The sequence below is a fragment of the Pyrus communis genome, chromosome 12 (genome assembly GCF_963583255.1).
Source record: "Pyrus communis chromosome 12, drPyrComm1.1, whole genome shotgun sequence".
Classification (NCBI taxonomy): domain Eukaryota; kingdom Viridiplantae; phylum Streptophyta; class Magnoliopsida; order Rosales; family Rosaceae; genus Pyrus; species Pyrus communis.
Genome location: NC_084814.1, coordinates 19,891,684 through 19,913,261, shown reverse-complemented (window position 1 = coordinate 19,913,261; position 21,578 = coordinate 19,891,684). Strand labels below are relative to the sequence as shown.

The window sequence follows — 21,578 nt, the reverse complement described above, 5'->3', positions numbered from 1 at the left end:
CCAGATCCTTCCGGGAGCCTCCCCATCTGTCAGTGGCACCCACTTAGAGTCACTCAAGTAACTATATACTCGAACAAATGTCGAAAACTCATCATATAGATCAAGGTGCCTTGCAATCAAGGCACATCCCTTTTTCACTTCGACAATCACCCCAATTGCAGCAAGCTCCTTTCTGTAGGTCGTAATTTTAGAACCATAGAATTCTTCATCAATGAAAGGCCCATCAGTTTGCTTTAAACGCGATTTTGAATCAAACAACAAGCACTGGTCAGGAGAGTGGTAACCAACATGAGTCTTCAACCATGCTCGAGAAAGTTTTCCCCTGAAAGCCTCCGGAAGGGAGTAGGCTTTCTCATGCAATAAAATCTGTAGGCATTCAAGCAATGCTAGTGCACTTTCTCGAGAAATGCAGGTTGGATCCTGAGGAAGATACAGACAAGATTCCAATAACTTGACTCCGTCCTTGAATTCCACAACCACCCCCAAGCTCTTCAGTTCGTTCTTAAATGCATGAATGTTCTTTCCATAATGATTTTCAGAATCATCAATGAATGGGAGAAGACATATGGAAGAGATGGAATCCCACTCGGGATCAGAGAGAATGCACTGTTTGGGAGATCTATAATCACCAAGGCGAGTACGTAGCCACTTCACCTCGCGAATGCAGCTCTTAAGATCTGCAGGAAATTTAAATGGAGTTACATTCAGTGTTCTGTAACACAAGAGAATTGATGCAACATTTTCTTTTGAAATGGAAGTCGAAGATGCATGCTTCTTGAAATAACGGGCAAATACTTTTGCAGCATCCTCAAAATCAACCACCACCCCAGTTTTCTTCAACTCATTTCTGAAGGAAGATATTCTGTCTCCATAGAAATCCTGATCAATCAATGGGAGAGATCGCTGAAGACCTGAAGAATGCAGCCCCAACCCTTGTCAAACAGAAGGCATTCCTCTGGACGTTTGTAACCAGTTCTTGTCATTAGGCAATTCGATCCTTTCAAAGAACTGACAAGTTTTTCAGATGAGCTCGAAAGACACATGCATTTAAGCATTAATAGAGGAACCTCAGGTGTCCAGGAAGTCAAGCAAGAGTGTGACTTCAGGTTGTCAATGATCAGTTGGTAGTTTTTGCTGAAGGAAACCGCCACACCAAGCAACTCAAGTTCTGTTTTGAACCGACAGATTTCTTTACCATAGAATGCTTCATCTATGAAGGGAATGCCACTAATTTGCGAAGCAACTGTCCACTCATCATCCGACAAGACAGATCCAACCGGAGACCTGAAGCCAAGGGAAGTTTTAAGCCACTGACCACCTTTAATACTGCTGATAAAATCGTCTGGTGGAAGAAGTTTCTCTCTCAAAAATCTGATGAAACGTAGTACAGAAAATACATTGCCACGGGTTAAAGAGGAAGCAGCAGACATGAGATGCTTCCCCATATATTCACACGCTTCTCCAAACTCAAACCTGACTCCAATTTTTTTCAAGTCCTTGTATTCGTTAATCTTTCCATCATAATGACTTTGATCAATCAACGGTATATCAACAAAAACAGAGCTATTCTGCAAAAGGTTTCCAGATGATGACTTGAGAAGAAATGACTGCGATGGTGGCCTGAAACCAGGAGAACCATTCAAAATAACTTTCAGCCAGCTACCTTCTTTTACACACATCAAGAACTTCTGAGGGATGCTAGCCTTACACATGAGCTGGCGAATCCAGTCCAAAAGCAAGAATACATTTTGCTTATTGAGTGGTGCAGATAAAGATGATATACCATCGCTGGGAGCACAAACATTTGGGATATCCGAGGCTTTAGCATGATCTTTTAGAAACCCAAGGAGCTCCTTCTGTTGTGTAAAGCTACCAGCAAAATGACCGGAATCCAAATAGTCTTCGTTCAACTCAACATAGCCTTCTCTTCTCCACAGATTAGAGTCGGTCAATCCTGCCCATTTGCTTCCATTAGCTGGAACAAGAACTCCCTTCCTAGTGATGGTGATGTTGCCATACTTATCCACCAATGGCATTAGTGCACACAAATTAACAGCTTCCCGAGATAAGATATATCCCTTGCTCAAAGACTGGTGTAAAAAGTGGGCAAATGCAATAGCAACCTTCCGCTCACAAAGTGACTTATCAAAGAGATTGACTGCATAGTCATATATACTTACAGAACCAACCTTGACTTGGTCTGAAAGCCACTTCTTCAACGTCTCCTTCTTAGAACACAATCTGAGAGCTTCCTGTGTGATCTCTGGCATAAAGAGAACATTGGAAACAGATGCAAACTCCATGTTCCAGTCAATCAGCCATGAAACATGACAAGAATCACTTGATAAGCAAACTTTGCTTTCGCCTTTCTGGATTGCGCTTATGCTGCACAGTGATTTGTTTCGATAACCCACGCATTTTATGAGCGGTATATTCTTGATGCTGGTGCTTGAAAATTTAGACCCCCAAAATTCAGAAATGAAAAGTAAAAGCTCCAAATAGACATCTTCCAGCACCCCAGTTATAAGATTAGATGTACCCCGGATGCATGTTGCATACCATTCATTGTTCACAGCTTCAACTCCCAAGAAATTCAGTATCTCGTTATACTCGACATCGTCAAAGGCATATGCCAGAACATATTTTCCATGAGACGACAGATTAACCAAGCTTACCCCTTGCTTCTTTGCTTTATTCAAAATATTCCAAAAGGCAGGCATTAACCTACCAACCTCACGGGGTTTATAAAAGAACTTCTGCTCTTTGTGAGGCTCACTAGGTACAATGCTTTCTTCAACAAGCTTTGCCTTTATAGACTCCCTGACAACATTCAATCCTTCATAAGGAGAGCTCTGAACGGGCAGAAACTTGAACATACGAATCAAGCTAGAAACTGGAGCATCTTCTTTAGATCTGACAAGCGAGATAAATGCATTCACAAATGCAGTTGGAACGCAATCGAGAATCCCCTTATTCCATTTGTTGTCCAGAAGAATTGTTTCCCTTGATGAAGCAAGAAGAAAATCGGCTTGAATTGTAAAGGGAAAGTTTGTCACCATCTCGGTGGGAAGGTATGCATAGACTCCTGGAGATGTGTTTGTTCCTCTACAAGGGCGCTCTCCAATTGGAAATGCAAGTGTGATCACCCATTCATCTACATCTTTTCTCTTATCCACTCTGCACTCTCGCCTGACAGGAAACTTCTGCTTCCACATATAATAGCCGCATTCTGTATCAAATTTGTAGCCATTTTCTTTTGCAGAAAGGTGGAGTGTGTAGGATTCAGCATCTATGTTCTTCCTGGTGACAAAATTAGTCTCGCTTGATATTGCTATCGCACTTACAGTGTTGTGCCTTGGATCCACATTGTCTTCCCTAACCGAGAGTCGCTTAATCTTTGATAAGAACAAGAGAATTTCTGGATGCATGCTAGAGAGTTGTTGCTTAACGGCTTCAACCTTGTCCGCCTTCAGGGGTAAGATCAGTGTTGTGGTTGGAAGGGCAGAACCAGAACCAGAACCATATATCTGTTTTATTTCTGAAAGAGTAGGGTTTGCATCAACCCAGTCTGGGACTATGTAGCCAACATTGCAGTGCACACAGGGCTCTTCACTGAACCTTATTTGATATCCGTTGCTGAAAATGTAAGGTCGCGCAGTAATGAGAAACACGCTTTTGAACCCAATACCTGTGGATTAACCAGGAATGCAGTTGAATTAGCAAAACGGAAAACTAACAAGACATTCAAACGGAGAACAAAAACTTAATTCAGAACGCATAATAAACATGAGATAGGCATGATACCATTATCAAAGCAGTATTACTATTACATGACTCCAATAAGAGTACATAATTCTTTGAAACAAATGACATTTCAAGATGGAAATATTGATACTAAGTAGTTATAAAAGGACTGGCATGCAGAATATATAGAAGCATCTCGTGTATATATACACATACCTTTCTCCCCGATGTAGCCGCGCTTCCTGTTGCCTTTCTTGGTGGAACGCCCAACACTGCAAATGGACTCGATGTTCTTTGGTGAAAACCCCTTCTCATTGTTGAAAACAATTAAAGTAGCAGGAGCCCCCGCGGCTGTTATATCCCGGGAAGTTATGACGAACTCAAGTGATGGATCAACCCCTTGTGGGTACTCATTATCTTCTGCATTCTGCAAAATAAGTAGTACACTGTGAACCATTGATTCATATATTCAAATAGCTTCCGTCTAAGGTAAATACATAAACACACATTAAAACACACGAGCACTCACATATCTATATATATATATTAAAAAAAAATAAAAACCTGGATGAGTTCCATGAGGAAGTGAACATCCTTAGCGTAGAGTTCAGCAGAGAGATTCTTAACAGCCTGGTGAAGATCCTCAGTCAAAGGGTTGGCCTCTTCCCTTCCAATGGAGAACTTTGTCTTCCTTATCTCTTCCACGTGCGCTTTTGGAGTAGCCATTGACGTATCAATTGCGTCTTGAGAGAAATTGAGAATGATCAATGAGTTGTTTATATATGAGAACGAAAGAGAAAGTAGAAGTTAATGATATTCATAAACTTCAATTAATGCGTGGATTAGCTTAATTAATTTTGTCTTTTCGTCTTCCCATGAGAATCTGGGACGTTTTGTCTCCTTTTTTCAGTTTCCAAGGGGCCAAAGAGGAAGAACTGCTTCCCCTTCTAAGGTATCAATTTCGTGAAAATTTGTGACCTTGTCAACTACAGCGACACAAAATTTCTGATTAAAGGTGGTGAACAAAAATAGTTGTCACTAAACAAAAAATGTTCTTTCAAAATTTCAACGACCACCTTTGAGGAGAGAAATTCCAATTGTGGCATAGGACAAGAGGGCGCCTAACCTTATTCTGAACTACTCTAATTTATATCGTCCACAAAACATACTCTAATTTACAAAATGGAGTTTAAACTCGGGTGCAAAGGGGCATGCACGCTACCCAGTCCAACTAGCCTAACCGGCATCTGCATATGTACCTTCCTCATACCTTGAATCAAAGAAAGAAACTGAAATCGTCACGAGGATCCGGCCACATTTGGATAGATTTCGTAGAGATTCTAGTATCCAAGAGAAAGAAAGATTTCGGTGCAACGCTATAGTTTGTCCATACCAAAGAAGCTATCAAGTTATCAAAAGAATATTTATGAGTACCTTGAATAGATTGGGTGGCAAGTTAACAAAAGAAGCTATTAACGATCAACTGTCCACAAGCACAAGAGAATCACATTAACTAATACAGATTAAAGTTCACAGCATCTACATATTGACGGATTATCGGAAAATCACACTAATTATTTACATTGAAACCACACATTATATTAGTAAGACAGTACTTAAATTAAGGACACAAACTAAACCTTAAACAACAGTAAGGGAAGTTTATAACATATCTAGTCAGAAGGCAGAGTTAAGAAACTCCTCATCCTCGACGAAGATTCGCAAATTCTTGGACTTCATATAGAACTCAACTGCTTCCTCATCGAAATCCATCACGAATGCCAACTTGATCATCTCTGAAAGTGCTGGTATATGATCAGTGTTCTCCCACAGGACACCGGAAGATATTACTTCAGAGAAATATGTGGCAAACTCAATGACACTTTTCTGCCCTCCAGACCTGTCCATTTTCTGTGTGAAAAATGTACACATTTCTTTGTCCCACCGTATCATTCGGCTTGCCCTTACGTTCAAAACCTCTCCGGAAGACAATGGTAAGTTATAGCTTACATTGATTGGTTCGGTTGTCTCCACAACAGTAAGACTGAGAAGGCCTTGCACAGCTTCATGCCTCCTTTCTGCTTCCATTTTGAAGGCAGGATCAGCTAGAAAACCAAGAATGAGCTTCAACAGAGGTTTCCCTATCAAACTTTCCCTTGGAATTTCCTGTTGTTGCTCAATGCCAAATTCTAGGGGCAGTTCTTCCTTGTGTACAGATTCGGAAATAGTGCGAACACCAATTTTCTTGTAAATTTCAAGCAATGTAGTCCGAGGCAATGCAGGCAAGCTTGGCTGAGGGTACCAAACAAATAAGGGATGAGGAGAAGACTGCTCAAAAAGATCCTTCAGTAGCAAGTCATCAGCAAGAAACACATCCGACTTGTTCAGCAACAAGATTTCATCTGAGCCGGAATTAACAGGCAGTTTCACCAAGGCCTCAGTAAGAACTTTCTCTGTTTTCGAATTCCAGCTCTTTGCAATATAACCCCAGAACTTGCAACAATGCACACGCGACAATGTTATTTTGGAGCTTTCCCAAACCTTCCAGAGCTTGCAGTAGTCCTCAATAGAAGGACGAGATTTTACCTCAAAAGCATACGAAAAGAACACTTGCAGTTTATGCTCAAAGTAGGTCTCCAGGACAGTCAACTGCAAACCAAATAGCCCGTCTTTGTCATTAATTACGCATTGATCAGGACTAGCCCACGCTCCATTCTGATTTCCATTCGGAATCCAGATCCTTTTGTCAGCCTCGCAATCCGGCTTCCACTTAAACTCATTCAAGTACTCATATACTCGAACGAAAGTAGAACGTTCATCATGAAAATCAAGGTGGCTGGCAATCAATGGACATCCTTGTTCCACTTCAACGATCACCCCTATTTCTGAGAGCTCTTTTCTGTAGGTTGTAATTTTAGAACCATAAAATTCTTCGTCAATGAAAGGTCCGTCAGTCTTTTTCAGAAACAAATCAAATTTGGAGTCGAACAACAAGCACTCGCTCGGAGGCCTATAACCAGCATAAGTCTTCAACCATGGTTGAGAAACTCTCTTTATAAATGCATCTGAAAAGGAGTAATCTTTCACCTCCAACAAAATATGCATGCATTCCAGCAATGCTAGCGCATTTTCTGGGGAAATGCTGCTTTGATTCTGGGGAAGACAAACATTAGGAGGCACAAACTTGACACCATCCTTGAATTCCACAGCGACCCCCATGCTCTTGAGCTCCTTCTTATATTCATGAATATTCTTGCCATAATAATTTTCAGAATCGTCAATAAAAGGGAGACGAGATATTGGAGAGATAGATTCCCAATCAGGACTAAAGAGAATGCACTCTCTTGGAGATCTATAATCACCACGACTAGTTCGCAACCACTTTTCTTCACGAATGCAGCTCTTCAGATCTGTGGGAAATTTAAAAGGAGTTCCCTTCAGCTTTCTACAGCACAACAGAAATGATGCAACATTTTCCTTGGTGATGGAAGCCCAAGATGCATGCTGCTTGAAATAACGAGCAAATTCTTTTGCAGCCTCCTCATAATCAACAACCACCCCTATTTTCCTCAACTCATTTCTGTAGGAAAATATGTTGTATCCATAGAAATTGGGATCAACCAATGGGAGACCACTAAACACCTGGAGAAGGCAACCCCAGTCCTCGTGAAACAAGAGACATTCACGTGGAAGCTTGTAACCATTGTTTGTTTTCAGGCATCTTGCTCCACTCAATGCTTGGACAATCTTATCAGATGAATTTGAAGTCTTCATAATTTGCAGCAATAGTAGAAAAGCATCCGATGTTAGATGAGTTAAGTATGACGACTTTAGGTGGTCGATGATGAGCTGGTAATTTCCGTTCAAGGAACCAACCACACCAAGCAACTCGAGTTCTGTTTTGAAATGAAGAATTTCTTCACCGTAAAACTCCTGCTCAATGAAGGGAATGTCACTAATCCTGGATGCAATTCGCCACTCTTGGTCGAACAAGACAGATCCAACTGGAGACCTGTAGCCATGGGACGTTTTAAGCCATCTCCCCCTTTTAATACTGGATACAAATTCTTCGGCTGAAAAATAGTTGTCCCTCAAAAACTTGATAAATTTCAGGATTGAAAGTACACTGTCTATAGTTAAAGTGGATGAATCTGCGAGAGACATAAGACGGTTCCCAATAAACTTGCATGCTTCTGCGTACTCAAACATGACTCCAATTGCTTTTAGCTCCTCCTTGTAATCATTAATTTTCTCGCCATAATAACTCATGTCGACCAATGGGATATCAACAAAATCAGATCCACTCTGCAGAATGTTTCCACATGATGACTTGAGCATGAATGACTGCGAAGGTGGCCTGCTGGCACCCGAATATCCATTCAAATAAACTTTCAGCCAGTTACCGTTCGCTATGCTTTTCAAAAACACCTCTGGAATGTGAACCCTCTTGTATTTCAGGTGACAAATCCAGTCCAAAAGCAAGAATGCATTTTGCTTCGTAAGAGTTGAAGACACAGTTGGAATACATGCATTGGGAGCAGAGATATAAGGGACATCCAAAGCTGCAGCGTGATCTTTGAGGAACTCAAGGAGCTGCTTCTCTTTTGTAACTTTACCTGCAAAGCGGCCTGGTTTTATGTAATCTTCTCCTAACTCGATGTAGCCTTCTTCCTTCCACAGATTTGAATCAGTCAAATCAGCCCATTTGCTTTCATTGGCAGGGACAATAACCCCTCTCCTTTGTCTATTAACGTAGCCGTAGTTATTCACAAGTGGCATTTTACGGCATAAATCATCAACTTCGTAAGCAGAGATATACTTATTGCACAATGAATGATACAAAAAGTGGGCATATGCAACAACAGGTTTCCGCTCATCGCCAAGAGAATGATCGAGGCAAACTGCATACTCGTAAACACTTACAGCAGCAACCTTCATTTCTTCCGCGAACCATTTCAGCAACTCCTCCTTCTTAGAACATGACTGGAGAGCTTGCTGGGTTATTTCTGGAATAAAAAGAAGACTTGCTGTGGATATAAATTCCTTGTTCCAATCAATCAACCATGAGACATGACTAGGAAGACGGGATAGGCAAATCTTCTTTTCACGAATCCGCATTGCGCTTAAGCTGCAGAATGCTACACTTCCGTCAAAATCCACATATTTTATCAGTGGAATGTTCTTGATGTTGGTGCAGTGGAATGTCCGCCTCCAGTTATCGGAAACAAACAACAGAAGCTCCCAATAGACATCTTCAGACACTCCGGCTACAATATCGGAACTCTGAATGCATTTAGCATACCACTCATCGTCAACTGGTTTAACTTCAAGGAAATTCAGAATGTGATCATACTCCTCTTTGTCAAATGAATCACACAAAACATATCTTCCATGGGAAGAGATGTTCCCCAAGCTAACTCTTTCATGGCTCGCCTTTCTCAAAATATTCCAGAAAGCAGGTAACAACCTACCCACTTCACGAGGTTTATGGAAGAACCTCTGCTTGTGTGACTTGGTTGGTACAATGTCTTCCTCAATAAGCAGTGCTTTGATTGACTCCCTCACAACATTCAATTCATCATAGGAGGTGTTCTGGACAGGTAAGAACCTAAAGTAAGGAGGCAAACTAGAATCTGGTGCGTCTCCTATAGTTTTCACGAGTGAGATAAATGCTTTGTGGAATGCAACAGGCACACAACTAAGAATTCCTTGATTCCACTTGCTGTCCAAGACAATACCTTCTCTCGATGATTGTAACAGAAAATCCGCCTGAATTATGAAAGGCAAATTTGTATACATCTGAGTTGGAAGGAATGCGTAGACCCCAGGCGAGCTTGTTCCTCTATGAAGGCGCTCCCCATATGGAAATGCTAGCGTGATCACCCACTCATCGACCTCCATTCTCCTTTCCTCTCTGAATTCTTGCCTGACAGGAAACTTCTGCTTCCACATATAATAGGTACAGTTTTTGTCGTCGTCACCATTTTCTTCTGCAGAAAGGTGGAGTGTGTAGGACTGAGCATCAATATTCTTCTGCGCCACAAGATCAATCTCACTTGATATTGATATCGCGCTCACAGTGTCGAGCCTTGGATCCTCATTATCTTCCCTAACCGAGAGCCGCTTAATCTTTGAAAGAAACAAGAGAACTTCCGGATGCATTCTTGAGAGCTGCTGCTTCACAGGATGGACCTCGTCGGGCTTTAGAGGTAAGATCAGCGTTGTGGTTGGAAGGGCAGAACCATAACCATATATCTGTTGTATGTCACATAGAGTAGGGTTTTCCTCAACCCATTCAGGAACAATGTACCCAAGATTGCAATGCAGACAAGGCTCTTTACTGAACCTTATCTGATAGCCATTACTAAAGATGTAAGGCCGATCTGTGATCAGAAACACACTCTTGAAGCCAATTCCTGTACATTAACCAGAAACATGATTGAATTAGCACAACAATGAAAAATCACAACTACCAAACAAGAAAACACATATAAGCTTATAGGCATTCCAAACTTCAGTTGCGTACTTTACCGATTAATATGTAATAGTCATCATGTAAAATATCACCTAAATTTTGATATCTGCAGAATAATTCCAATCAAAGTACTAATTTTTTCTGTATCAAGCATACTATAGTATAGCATATAGTTCGCGATGGATGACTGAAATGTGAACTTGCAGAGAATTATTAAATCTTGGAACATTTCTATAACCTATAAGGGCTGATCATAAACATGTGCCACATTGTATCAAATGAAACATTGCGTGGCTTCCATAAAGTTAGGGGAAGTAATGTACTGATAATGCACATACCTTTCTCTCCAATGTAGCCGCGCTTCCGGTTGCCTTTCTTGGTGGACCGTCCAATGCTGCAAATGGATTCTATGTTCTTACTTGAAAATCCCTTCTCGTTGTTGAAAACCAGCAATGTGGCAGGAGCCCCTGTGCCGGTTATATCCCTGGACGTTATGACAAATTCAAGTGATGGATCAACGCCGTCTGCGTACTCATTGTCTTCTGCATTCTGTGAAGTAAAATATACCATGTTTTGTTATTTCAATCAAACCATATAAGAAACAAAAGTTAAATCTTAAAATTGTTCATAGTGGCATATCGATTAAGATTAAGATTCACAAGCATATATCTTTACAAAACTAAATTATTTCCCATTTCCAATCGATTAAAACATTGAGAAATCGAATAGCATCTTATCCAATGTAAGCTTTAACAGTTTTAACTTTCCTGAATGTATTAAACGAAATTAAAAACCTTCAAATACATTATTCAGCACACTAACACCTATATGCATGCGTATACAAACGTAACAAACCTACATAAAGTCCTTAATCTTTCTTCAAAACGCATTTAGTTCTTGTGATACAAAAAAATATTGGGGAGAGAGGGAATTGAACACATGACTCGGAATTGCTCTTTGCCACTTGAGCTACAAGCTTCTTGCAAAAGTATTACTTTTCTTTTCTGGACAAGGGTATATTATAAAGGAAATTGATTTCCGCATTTAGCAAGGTGATGTTCTAAATTAAAGTGATTTCGGCACACCCTTTTCCTATGACACTCCATATTTATTTGACATTTGAAGTGAATGAATGAAACAAAGAAAAAAAAAATCTTATTCTAAGAAAGAATTCCTAGTCAACTGACCTAACCAAGTTAACACCAAAAACAAAATTCATCATGCATATTGATGTCAAATACTCAAAGAGATGGATCACTGGCCCACTCCTAACCACACAAAATTGTCTCAACTCAACTACCCTGGGTGTTGAGTTTTATAAGTGGTTAAGAGTGAACTAGTGACCCATCTCTCTAAAAATATGACATGAAATCAAATCGTGTTATTCTTTCGATACGTTTTGGACTCGATTTACTAGGCTTGAATTTGCGTCTTTAAGTTGAGCTTTCAAAAAGTTGCGCTAACTCCAACTTAAGGATATTGAGTTGATTGGGCCTCAAAAAGTTACAATAGCTCCAGTCCTTGAATGATGACCGGGCTATGAAAAAATTGTGTTAACTCTGGTACTATGGAGTTTTTATCAAATATGGCCAAATTTTAGCCCCAGCTTTCATAAATATCAACTTTTGTAACAAATTTCATACATAGTCAAAATCACTCTTGAATAGACCCAAATACCAACAATTAAACCCTTTTTTCTGTAACGTGTGCTAGCTTTTCCTCTTAATGAATGAGCAGCAAGTATGCAAAATTTCGTAGGCCTACAATAAATTTGGATTCAATGGGAAGAAAACTGTTGTTCGAATATATCAACCTTTAGGGAACTGCAAATTATACAAGTCATATAGTTTCCTTTTCATATTAGGAAAAAGAACAAAACTCCCTTTGATACAATAACTCCAAGAAGATTAAATCGTCCGGTAAAAACAAGCGAAAAAGCTCCAATTAACCCTTATGCCTAACAACATGTATTGATAGCGAAAAATCTTCACATGCTTTCAGACATGTATTGATCTAAGAAAGGTTAATTTCTTTGGATTACAGAGATTTGGGTCAGAGTACCCAATTCTTTTAATCCTCCATTTAGGAACTTGAGGTAGTGACTGTTATTGCTAGTGTTCTTCACATTTATATGGTGAAATCTACTTTCCGGCAGTCAAAATTAGTATTTTCCAGAAATAAGCCAGTACTTTTGTATGTATTACATGAGTTGGAATCGAAAGGAACGGACTTTAGGTCTAGTGTAGTTGGGTTTTAATTTTTCGGGCATTTAGGTCTATTCAGGTGTGTTTTGGATATAATTGATAAATTTTATAAAAAATAATATTTATAAAATTAGAGAGAGTTTTGGCTATATATGCTAAATAATCGGTACGCCACAACAATGACTTGACCAATTTTTGATGTGGGAATTGATTTTTCTTGTGATCATGTGGGGTTACTCACAAGGTAGCATATTGAAAAAATAGGATCACAAATACAAAATAATATTCAATTAATATATGAAAATTTTCACCCCTAAAATCATCGAGACTTTTAGTGGTATTAAAAGTGAAAACTCTCATGTATTAATAGTATATTATTTTTTCATATAAACGATGTGCAATCCTATCCTTCAACAACTGTGTTTTCACTAGGAGTGTGTGTGTGTGTGTGTAGGAATGGGAATGCAAATTACCTGAATCAGTTCCATGACAAAGTGAACAGATTTGGTATAGAGTTCAAGAGAAAGATTTTTGACTGCCTGATGAAGATCTTCAGTCAATGGGTTGAGTTTGTTTTCTCCGATGGAGAACTTTTCCTTGCGTATTTTTTCAATGTGCTCTCTCGGCGTCGCCATTTTCGGTACGGTCGACGGGCGATCACAAAGCCACAGCCGGCTTTTCAGTTACAGAGAGATGAAACAAAGTCACAGAGAGAGCAAGCAGGGAGAGCAAGTAAACGAGAGTAAACAGAGAGTCAAGAGCGAAGGTGGGACACTAATAAATCTTTTTTTTTCCATGTTGCAAAGGAATAAGGTGTTTATATATAAAGGCCACAATATATATATACACACACTAATTAATAAAACACTTATTATTTTTACCAAAAAATAAAATAAAACACTCATTATTTTTACCAAAAAGACATATTATCAATCAAAATCCTATGAAATTACCAGTTTAACTCTCTAATTAGAACAGAATATGAATAAGAAATATGAGGCAAAAATGTGATTTCACACGACCAAAATTTTGCTTTTTTTTTTTTTAAATCTCACCTACATGTAATCCTAAAATATTTATAATTATTAATAAATAAATAAAAATTTCTCACTCCCACGTTTCTATCACTCAATTCCTCTCTCCTTCTATTTCAAAAACAAAAATAAAAAAATTTCTCACACATTTTATGTGTCCCTATATGCTAGTATATATTAAGAAAAGGATTCCTTTAAACGAAAAAATCTCCATTTTTATAAATAAATAAAAAATTGGGAATATGGCGCTCACACCACATCAAACTTTAACAATCCGAATTATTTATTTTTCAAGTTGTACCTCATAGATCATTTTTACAAAATATTAGCCAAATTAAAAATATTTAAAACAATTAATTGAGTTCAAAAAAATTAACTAACACTTTATTCTCTAAGAAACATTAAAATTTCATGGTCATAGCTAAATAAGTAAATAGTTTCGGATTGAATTAAATTGAATTTTTACAAGGATTATCTACCAATCAAAATTTATAAAATAAACGATTCGAATTGTTGAAGTTCAAAGTAAAATCAATCCCACAACTAATTCCCATTTTTCGAAAAAATAAATATCTTCTATGAAAGGGTCTAATTAAGAAAAATACTTTTATCAGAAGTGAATAATTAGTTTGTCAAGAAAATGCACATTAATTGTTTAATATTAATAATAGTTCTCTTATTTTTATTTATTTATTTTGATATGAGATGCAATTTTTTACTCTTTTTTTCTTGTGAAAATGAGAATATAAGAATATTTAATTTACTAAAATAGACAAATGAAACTTCCTGAGGAAGTTCGATGATTCAATGCAAACAGAGGAAAGGTAAAACCGCTCGACGAAGGTTTCGCGAAGGAAAAGCGAACTTTTAAAAAAAAAAAAAAAAAAACAACAAAGCGTGAACAAAAGTAAAAAAATATTATTGAAACTGTGAGTTGCTTTCGAATCTAAGCCACGTGTCATTGTAACGAAGAACGGAAGGACCACAATTTGTATACAACGATTGCATCATTATGCGATTTTCCAGTCTATTAATATTGTCACAAGCAAGTTTTACATAATATTGTATTTTTTAGACTGATATGTGTGACAGTAAACTCGTTCTATATAAGTTATTTTCAAACTGAAGAGTTTTGCCGTATAATAATAATTGACGTTGAACGAAGAACTCCTTGTATATGAGAGTGGTCCTTTGTGTAAGAGCTCTTCTTCTTGCAAGTATAGAGCCCGCCAATTTTTTTTTTTTTTTTTTTTTTTGAGTATATAGGTATTTTTACATTAAGAAAAGAGAGAGTTCGGTTAAGTCACATAATGAACAGCTTAATTTAGAACGCATCAATTTAAACTCTTAATTAAGGTTTAATATCATTTATAATGCACCGAAAATTTTGGACTTATTAAATATAAAGGAAAACTAATGGAAAGGGTTTGAAAAATTTGAGCTTTATGATAAACTATACTCAAAACTCTTATAAGTTTTCTTTCAAAGTAAGACCAAATTTGAATTTCAGTATAATATTTGAGTTTGAGGTAGAGCTTATACTAACAAGAAAAAATGTTATTCAACCGAAAACATTAAGCTTTGATTTTTTTTTTATTACAACCATCTTCAATACACATACTTAAATCGTGGAAAACTCAAGTTTTGACTCAAATATTTTCTCTCGCAATACGAAGACTCAGATTTTAGATGTAACATATAATTCAAATATAAAAATATGTCTAAAATTTGAAAGAGAAAACCAAAAACCTCAAACTGGCCACTTTTTTTATTCAAATATAAAAATATGTCTAAAATTATAAATCTTGCATTGAGGATGCTCTTCACAAAAACTGGATGTCATATCACTTTATTCAGATTGGATTCTCTTCCCTCCTTTTTTTTTTTTTTTTTTTTTCCTTTTTTCACTTTCTAGTTTTTTCTTCTTTCTCTCCCTATAAATATGAAATGTTGCGTCCAAACCAGTGGTGTAGCCATGATTTTTAAATAATAGGAATATAATATCAACAAAATAGGCTTCATTGGGTCGAGCATCTAGAAGGTACGTGTCAATTTTTGTTAACATATGCTAAAAGTTTATGCCACATATGTCGTCAACTAATATTATTTGTAGAGTTTTGTCGAGCTTAGATGCAAGATACTGTGGAGTAATGTTGAAGTCTACCAAGACTTTTCAACTAAAATATTTCATCGAGGACATGATGCGCAAAATAAAATCGCAAACAAGAAGAGAGAAAATTAAGATAAATATAATAGAAGAAAATAGAAGAAGTAGGATGAAGAGATTGTAATTTAATTTGTCTTAATAGGAGTCAAATACAATACATTAACAAATATATATATATATATATGAGATTTATTAAGTTGTTGGAGTCAAAGATCATGATAGCCCTCTGCCACTGGTTCAAACATGAGTGACAAATGAGAGGAAAAAAAAAAAAAGTTGGAGAGAATCCTTGTCCCCTTTAATCTAGCTTGTTGTCGTATCTGTAATCTTAATTTATGAGTATGCATGAGCTTTGTACGAAAAGCAAAGACTTTGCATTATTTCAATTGCTTATTAAATTGTGTTTCTTTTTCTTTTGAATTTTTTGTGCAATAAGAAAGTGAAAGGAAACATGTAGGCCTCGTTTGGCAGCTCGGACTGTACTGACTATTTCTGTCGGATAGGATAAATAGCCACCGGATAGTACTGACTAAATTAGTCGGGTGTTTGGTGCAGTATCGGACTAGTGACCGTATTATTTATACTATGTTTGGTATTATACTAGATAGGAGGAATCAAACTTAAAAAAAAAAAAAAAATTTAAAAGTGAAATCATTTTTTTGTTCCTAGATCTCTCCGCACCCCCCAAACACCCTCCCTCTCTCTCCCTTCTTCTTCCCCGACTGCAGAAGAATCCCAAATAATTGTTCCCCAGCTCTCTCCGCCACACCCCCCCAAACTCCCTCCCTTTCTCTCCCATATTCTTCTTCCCCGACTAAATAATCCCGGCGTTTTGGTTGGTTTTATTAAGCGGGTGTATACCGTGTTATCCTATCCGACCGGTTAAATTAATCCGGCGCTTATTTAGTACAAGTGAACACCAAACACCCGAGTTCGTATAACTTATCCTATCCGATCCTTTATCCGATCTGCCAAACAGGGCCGTAGTGGTGGGAATTGTATCGAAAAAGCAAGACTGATCGCATCACCTTGAACGCTGATTCGACCACTCAGTCACCACTCTCCAGAGTCTTTAATCTTTTGAGGAATCTGAATACCTTTCCACAACTTTTGTTTTTCCAAAGGACAATAATGGAAGACTCACTGTATCTTATGGTCTAGCCGAAGACTTGTAGGTGTCTTCGTTTATTCAGAAAGGTTTCAAGTTCGGTAAAATTCTTGTTAATCGTATCAAGTTAACTATAAAACAAATTTAGTTTAAAATATGATTTCGTTTTAGGCTATCTAAGCTTGAATCCGAATAAAGTATACATGCATTTCAGGTCTGCGTCAAAACACAACCCCACCATGCACACTATCCTTGGTTACCATGCCTGGGATACGTATTTACGTGGTTGCTCGAATAGTCTCAAACATGCAGCAATAATGTTAGGATCAAAAGTCGCCCATACGCATGTAAAATTTAGTAAAATTATATCAATTTGATGACATAATGACATGATGACAATGATAAAAAAGAACATGGAAATTCAATTAGGATCAAAGGCGGATCCACCTTAAGATAAGGTGGGCCAGCTAACCCCAAACGCAAAAATTTTTCATGAAAGAATTGGGCGCTGCCTATTGAAAATTTGAGATTGCTCTTGAAAACTATCATCTAACTGTTTGATGAACTAGAGGCAGTGGACAAGGTAGCTACTACCCGCATGCCTTTGTATGCTTTTCTATGGGCATCTTTCAATAAGATCACTCGACATCTATCGATATGCTTGCCCAAAATCTATCGACATCAGTCAACATGCTCCTATTGGCATGTATCGACAAGCGTGTAACATGACTTGACAAATAATTTTAGACTTACTAAGATTTGATGAAATGTCAATTTTCATGCTATACAATTTAAAAAATTTTGTACGCTACATGCACTATTCTTATTAACTTCACATTTAATATTTTCTAGATCCATCATTGATTAGAATGGTTGTTACCAAATAGTGCGAGAAAACCAAAAGGCAGGAGTTTGAAATTACCATTCCTCATCCTCTTGACTTTTATCAGGCAGAAGCGACTTGATGAAGAAGATATTTTATTTGCAGTCTAATATAGACAAACGAACCTTCCTGGGGAAGATCAGTGATTCGATGCACAGAGGTAAAACCCCTCAATGAAGGAAAGAAAAAGTTAACATTAACAACAAAAACAAAACAAAATATTATTGAAACTGACAGATTGCGATTGCCCTGATGCCTTCGAATCTATGCCATGTGTCATTGTGTAACTAAGAACGGAGGCATCTTACTCAAGAGAGATTTTTTAATGTAATCGATACAAAAGATGGTATACTATGTGTCATTATACAAATAGTAAGATATATATGTTAAAAAGTTAATAACTAAAAAAATAAAATTTCCACCACTTTTATAAAAACAGATAGTGTACCATTCGTGTTCCCATTACAAAGAAAAATTTCTCCGCATAGAACAATTTTATCATCACGTGGAGGCCGGTCCACTAATATGCTGTCACAAATAAGCTTTTTTAGCTCCACATAATATTGCATTATTAGACACTCATTTTTAACATAAATATACAATAATTCTTGCATTGAGATTGAGAGAAAAAACTAAATAATGATGTTAACTATACATTTATTTTTATCTTTCACACATGTCTCTCAAAGTCCAATCATCAGATCGAACGAATTGAAGAAGATGCGTAAATAAAAATTAACAAAAGCATGTGTAAAAGGTAAAAAAAAAAATGCGAATATCACTATCCAAATCAAAAACCTCAAACCGGCCATTTCTTTTAATTTAAAAGTACAAAAATATAGCTCTAAAATTATAAATGTCTTGCATTGCCATTGAGAATGCTCTAAATCAGAAAAATTGGAAGTTAGTTGGATCAAACTCGTTTATTCCACTTTGTTGTCGTCCCTGTAATTTTAATTGATGAGCATGCTCTGCTCTAAATCACAAAAAAATTGAAGCAAGCCCTAGTCAATCCTACATGTTTCCTTTCACTTTCTTATTTATTATTATTTTTATTTTTTTTTGAACAAATTTCACTTTCTTATTTTACAAAGTTCTAGGATTGATTGGGGGTTGCTTCAATTTTTTTTAAAAGTAACTTCTTAAAAAAGTGATGTCTTATGGCTCATTTGGATATACTTTTAAAATGATTGAAAGCGTTTTTGGTGAAATTGATTTTGAGTTTTAAAAGCGCTTTAAGTGTTTTTTGGAAGAAGCATAAGATATGTGCTTATTGCAAGAATCACCTAAAGTGCTTTTTCATGATACACTTGGATGTTTTCTAAAGATTGGTTTAAAAAACATTTTCACAAAAAACGCTTTCAGTCATTTTGAAAGCACATCCAAACGAGCACTTAATTATGTTTGGTAAATAAATTTTTTTATTTTTATTTTCAAAATCATGGATCTAAAACAACAGAAAGTATAAGCAGCTTTGCATACTTTTTGAAAAAGTTACTGGGAAAAAAAAATTGAGCCTAAATTCATTCTTTAATAATCTTGGACTAAAATTTTAACCCAAAACCATTGGAGCGAAAAAACTGTTTATGAGTTAATACCTAAATTTTCTCGGTTAAAAATGTTAGATTTTAGCCCAAGGGTTAGAGATGGTCTAAAATATCTAAAAAGAACCAAAACAGCGACCATGTATGTTCAACTATTTTTTTTTGTCGGATAAAGTTACTTGGCCCGACAAAATTTTGTTTGTTGGGCAAACTTTCGTCGAGCAAATAGTAATTTATGGTTCCATTTGTGTCAATTTCTGTATGTAAAATTTGGTAAATTTGATTAAAGTTTGTATTACTTAGTTTCCTGTCTATTTGGTATTATGTGTGTAAACTCACTCTAAATTGTAGTAGATAAATTAGTGTGGGATTCTATTGGTGTGAGGAAAGATAAGAATTTATTAACATGGGGTTTTATTTTTTATTTTTTGTCAAAGGTTTTATTGACTTGCAGCTGATCTAAATGAGTTCATACTCAAAATCCACCATGGTGTTACTCTGTGGATGAATTTTACATGGGTGGAATTGTGCAATGGGAAGACAAGTGTGAGAGAGACTTCATCTCCACGTTTGACTTAAACGACCTGGCAGAGCATCTTGGCTACAATAAAGTCACAACCGAATTTTGGTACAAGCAGAAACGAAAGGGTTGGGTTCCTATTACTGAAAAATGTTTTCTTATTTTGTAAAATAAGAAAGTGAAAGGAAACATGTAGTGGTGGGATTTGTACGAAAAGAAAGAATAATTGCATCAGCTTGGACGATAATAGTTATGCTGCTTTATCTTACTGAAAAATGTGTTCTTATTTTGTAAAATAAGAAAGTGACATGTAGATGTAGTGGTGGGATTTGTACGAAAAGCAAGACTGATTGCATCAGCTTGGACGATGCTTCGACAACTTAGGCCATTTTTAATGGAGAAGGTTAAAAATTTAAAAGTTAAAAAAAAAAAAAAAAAAAAAAAAAAGATTTGATTTGTTCAAAAATTTCTCTAATCGCAAGTGATGTTATAATTATATGAAATCCACAAGATCAAAATTTGGTTAAAAGGGCATGAGGCTAGCCAAATACAGCTCTTACCTGTTTTTGGGGCCTAGCTCCTCATTTGTAATAATTGATTCAAATTCAACGACTAAATTTGAAAACATTCAATAGTAATTTAATTAAATTACCAATAACTGTACAAACTGAAAACTAATAAATTATTGAGGGTTATGTTTAGCATTTTCGGTTGGAGATAGGAATGGGCAACGGTTATGACGTGCGAGTAACTGCGGTTATTTGCCCATAACCATTTAACCGTTGGGTAATTGTATAAATAATTATATTCATACACATAACCGTGTATAAATGGTTAATCATACTAACCGTTTACCCATTTTTAACCCCTTTTTTTACTCATTTTGGCCTTTTTACCTGTCATGTTTTTTAAACAACGTGAAAATTGCAACTTAGTACTACGGTTTAGTGATATTATTTTTCACCTGTAAGTGAGAGTTCTTAGGTTCGATTCTCACCAAAGATGAATTTGAATTACATTCTTGCTAACTCATTATGAGGCTCAGCCCACCCATTTCCCTTTAGTACAAATAGTATCGTTTTTCCAAAAAAGAAAAAAAAACATGAAAATTAAAATAGAAATTTGTCAATTTTTTTTAAACAATTAAACACCGTTATAAGTACATTTAACATGGCTTTTTGTATTTTAATATTTTAAGTCCTCAAAAAACTTATACATATTATTATATCATTGATGAAAAATGTTACCATTGCTGCATGTTCATGTCATGCAAGTCGTTCTTGTTATGATACTTATGTGGTTGGGAATCAATTAATATCATAAGAAATAGAGAAAATAAAACGAATACTGGGCATCAAAATAGAACTCAGTGTGTTCATGAAAATAAATTAGGAAGCAATCTGGGATTCTCGCCTGGAGATTAGTGAGCAGGCAGCAGCGCCACAAACAATTGCTTCCCTTCCCCAATTATTTACCACATGTCAGACCAATCCAAACCTCCAATCCAATTAATCCAAAATATAAATCCTTGAACTAATTTTGAATACAAATAAAAAGAGAAGAGAAGTGGATTTTGTGGTTGATGGAAGTCGGAATGAGGTGCTGCAATCATTGACGACTAAAAATGGGCAACGAATCCACCGTTTTGCCGGGGATGAGAGAGGGCACCAAGGAGAGATGAGCGGCGGGAGTTTGGGAGAGGTCGAACAATTTTAGAGTTTTTTAGCTTGTTTTCAATTTTACATATATTAAAATAAATTGTTAATTGGGTACTCATTATAACCGCAGATAATAATCATAATCATCCATTTAAATTTCACAGGTAAACATGTTATACACATAACTATTTATTTGTTTAAACTGTTACATATAATTGTAACAGTGAGTTTTAAATGAGCT

General features: G+C 36.6%; 1 protein-coding gene and 1 pseudogene across 1 annotated transcript; both read right to left on the bottom strand.

Annotated features, from left to right (window-relative positions):
• The window catches only part of LOC137710125 (uncharacterized), a 4,986-nt pseudogene extending 516 nt beyond the window's left edge, over positions 1-4,470 (bottom strand).
• A 718-nt stretch (positions 4,471-5,188) lies between these two features.
• Positions 5,189-13,210, bottom strand: LOC137711634 (uncharacterized). The gene is made up of 3 exons (XM_068450887.1): positions 12,897-13,210; positions 10,558-10,768; positions 5,189-10,160 (listed from the first exon to the last, which is right to left on the bottom strand). Exons 1-3 carry the CDS (start codon positions 13,056-13,058, stop codon positions 5,422-5,424), a joined length of 5,112 nt encoding a protein of 1,703 aa, XP_068306988.1. The 5' UTR covers positions 13,059-13,210; the 3' UTR covers positions 5,189-5,421.
• Positions 13,211-21,578: the final 8,368 nt, after the last annotated feature.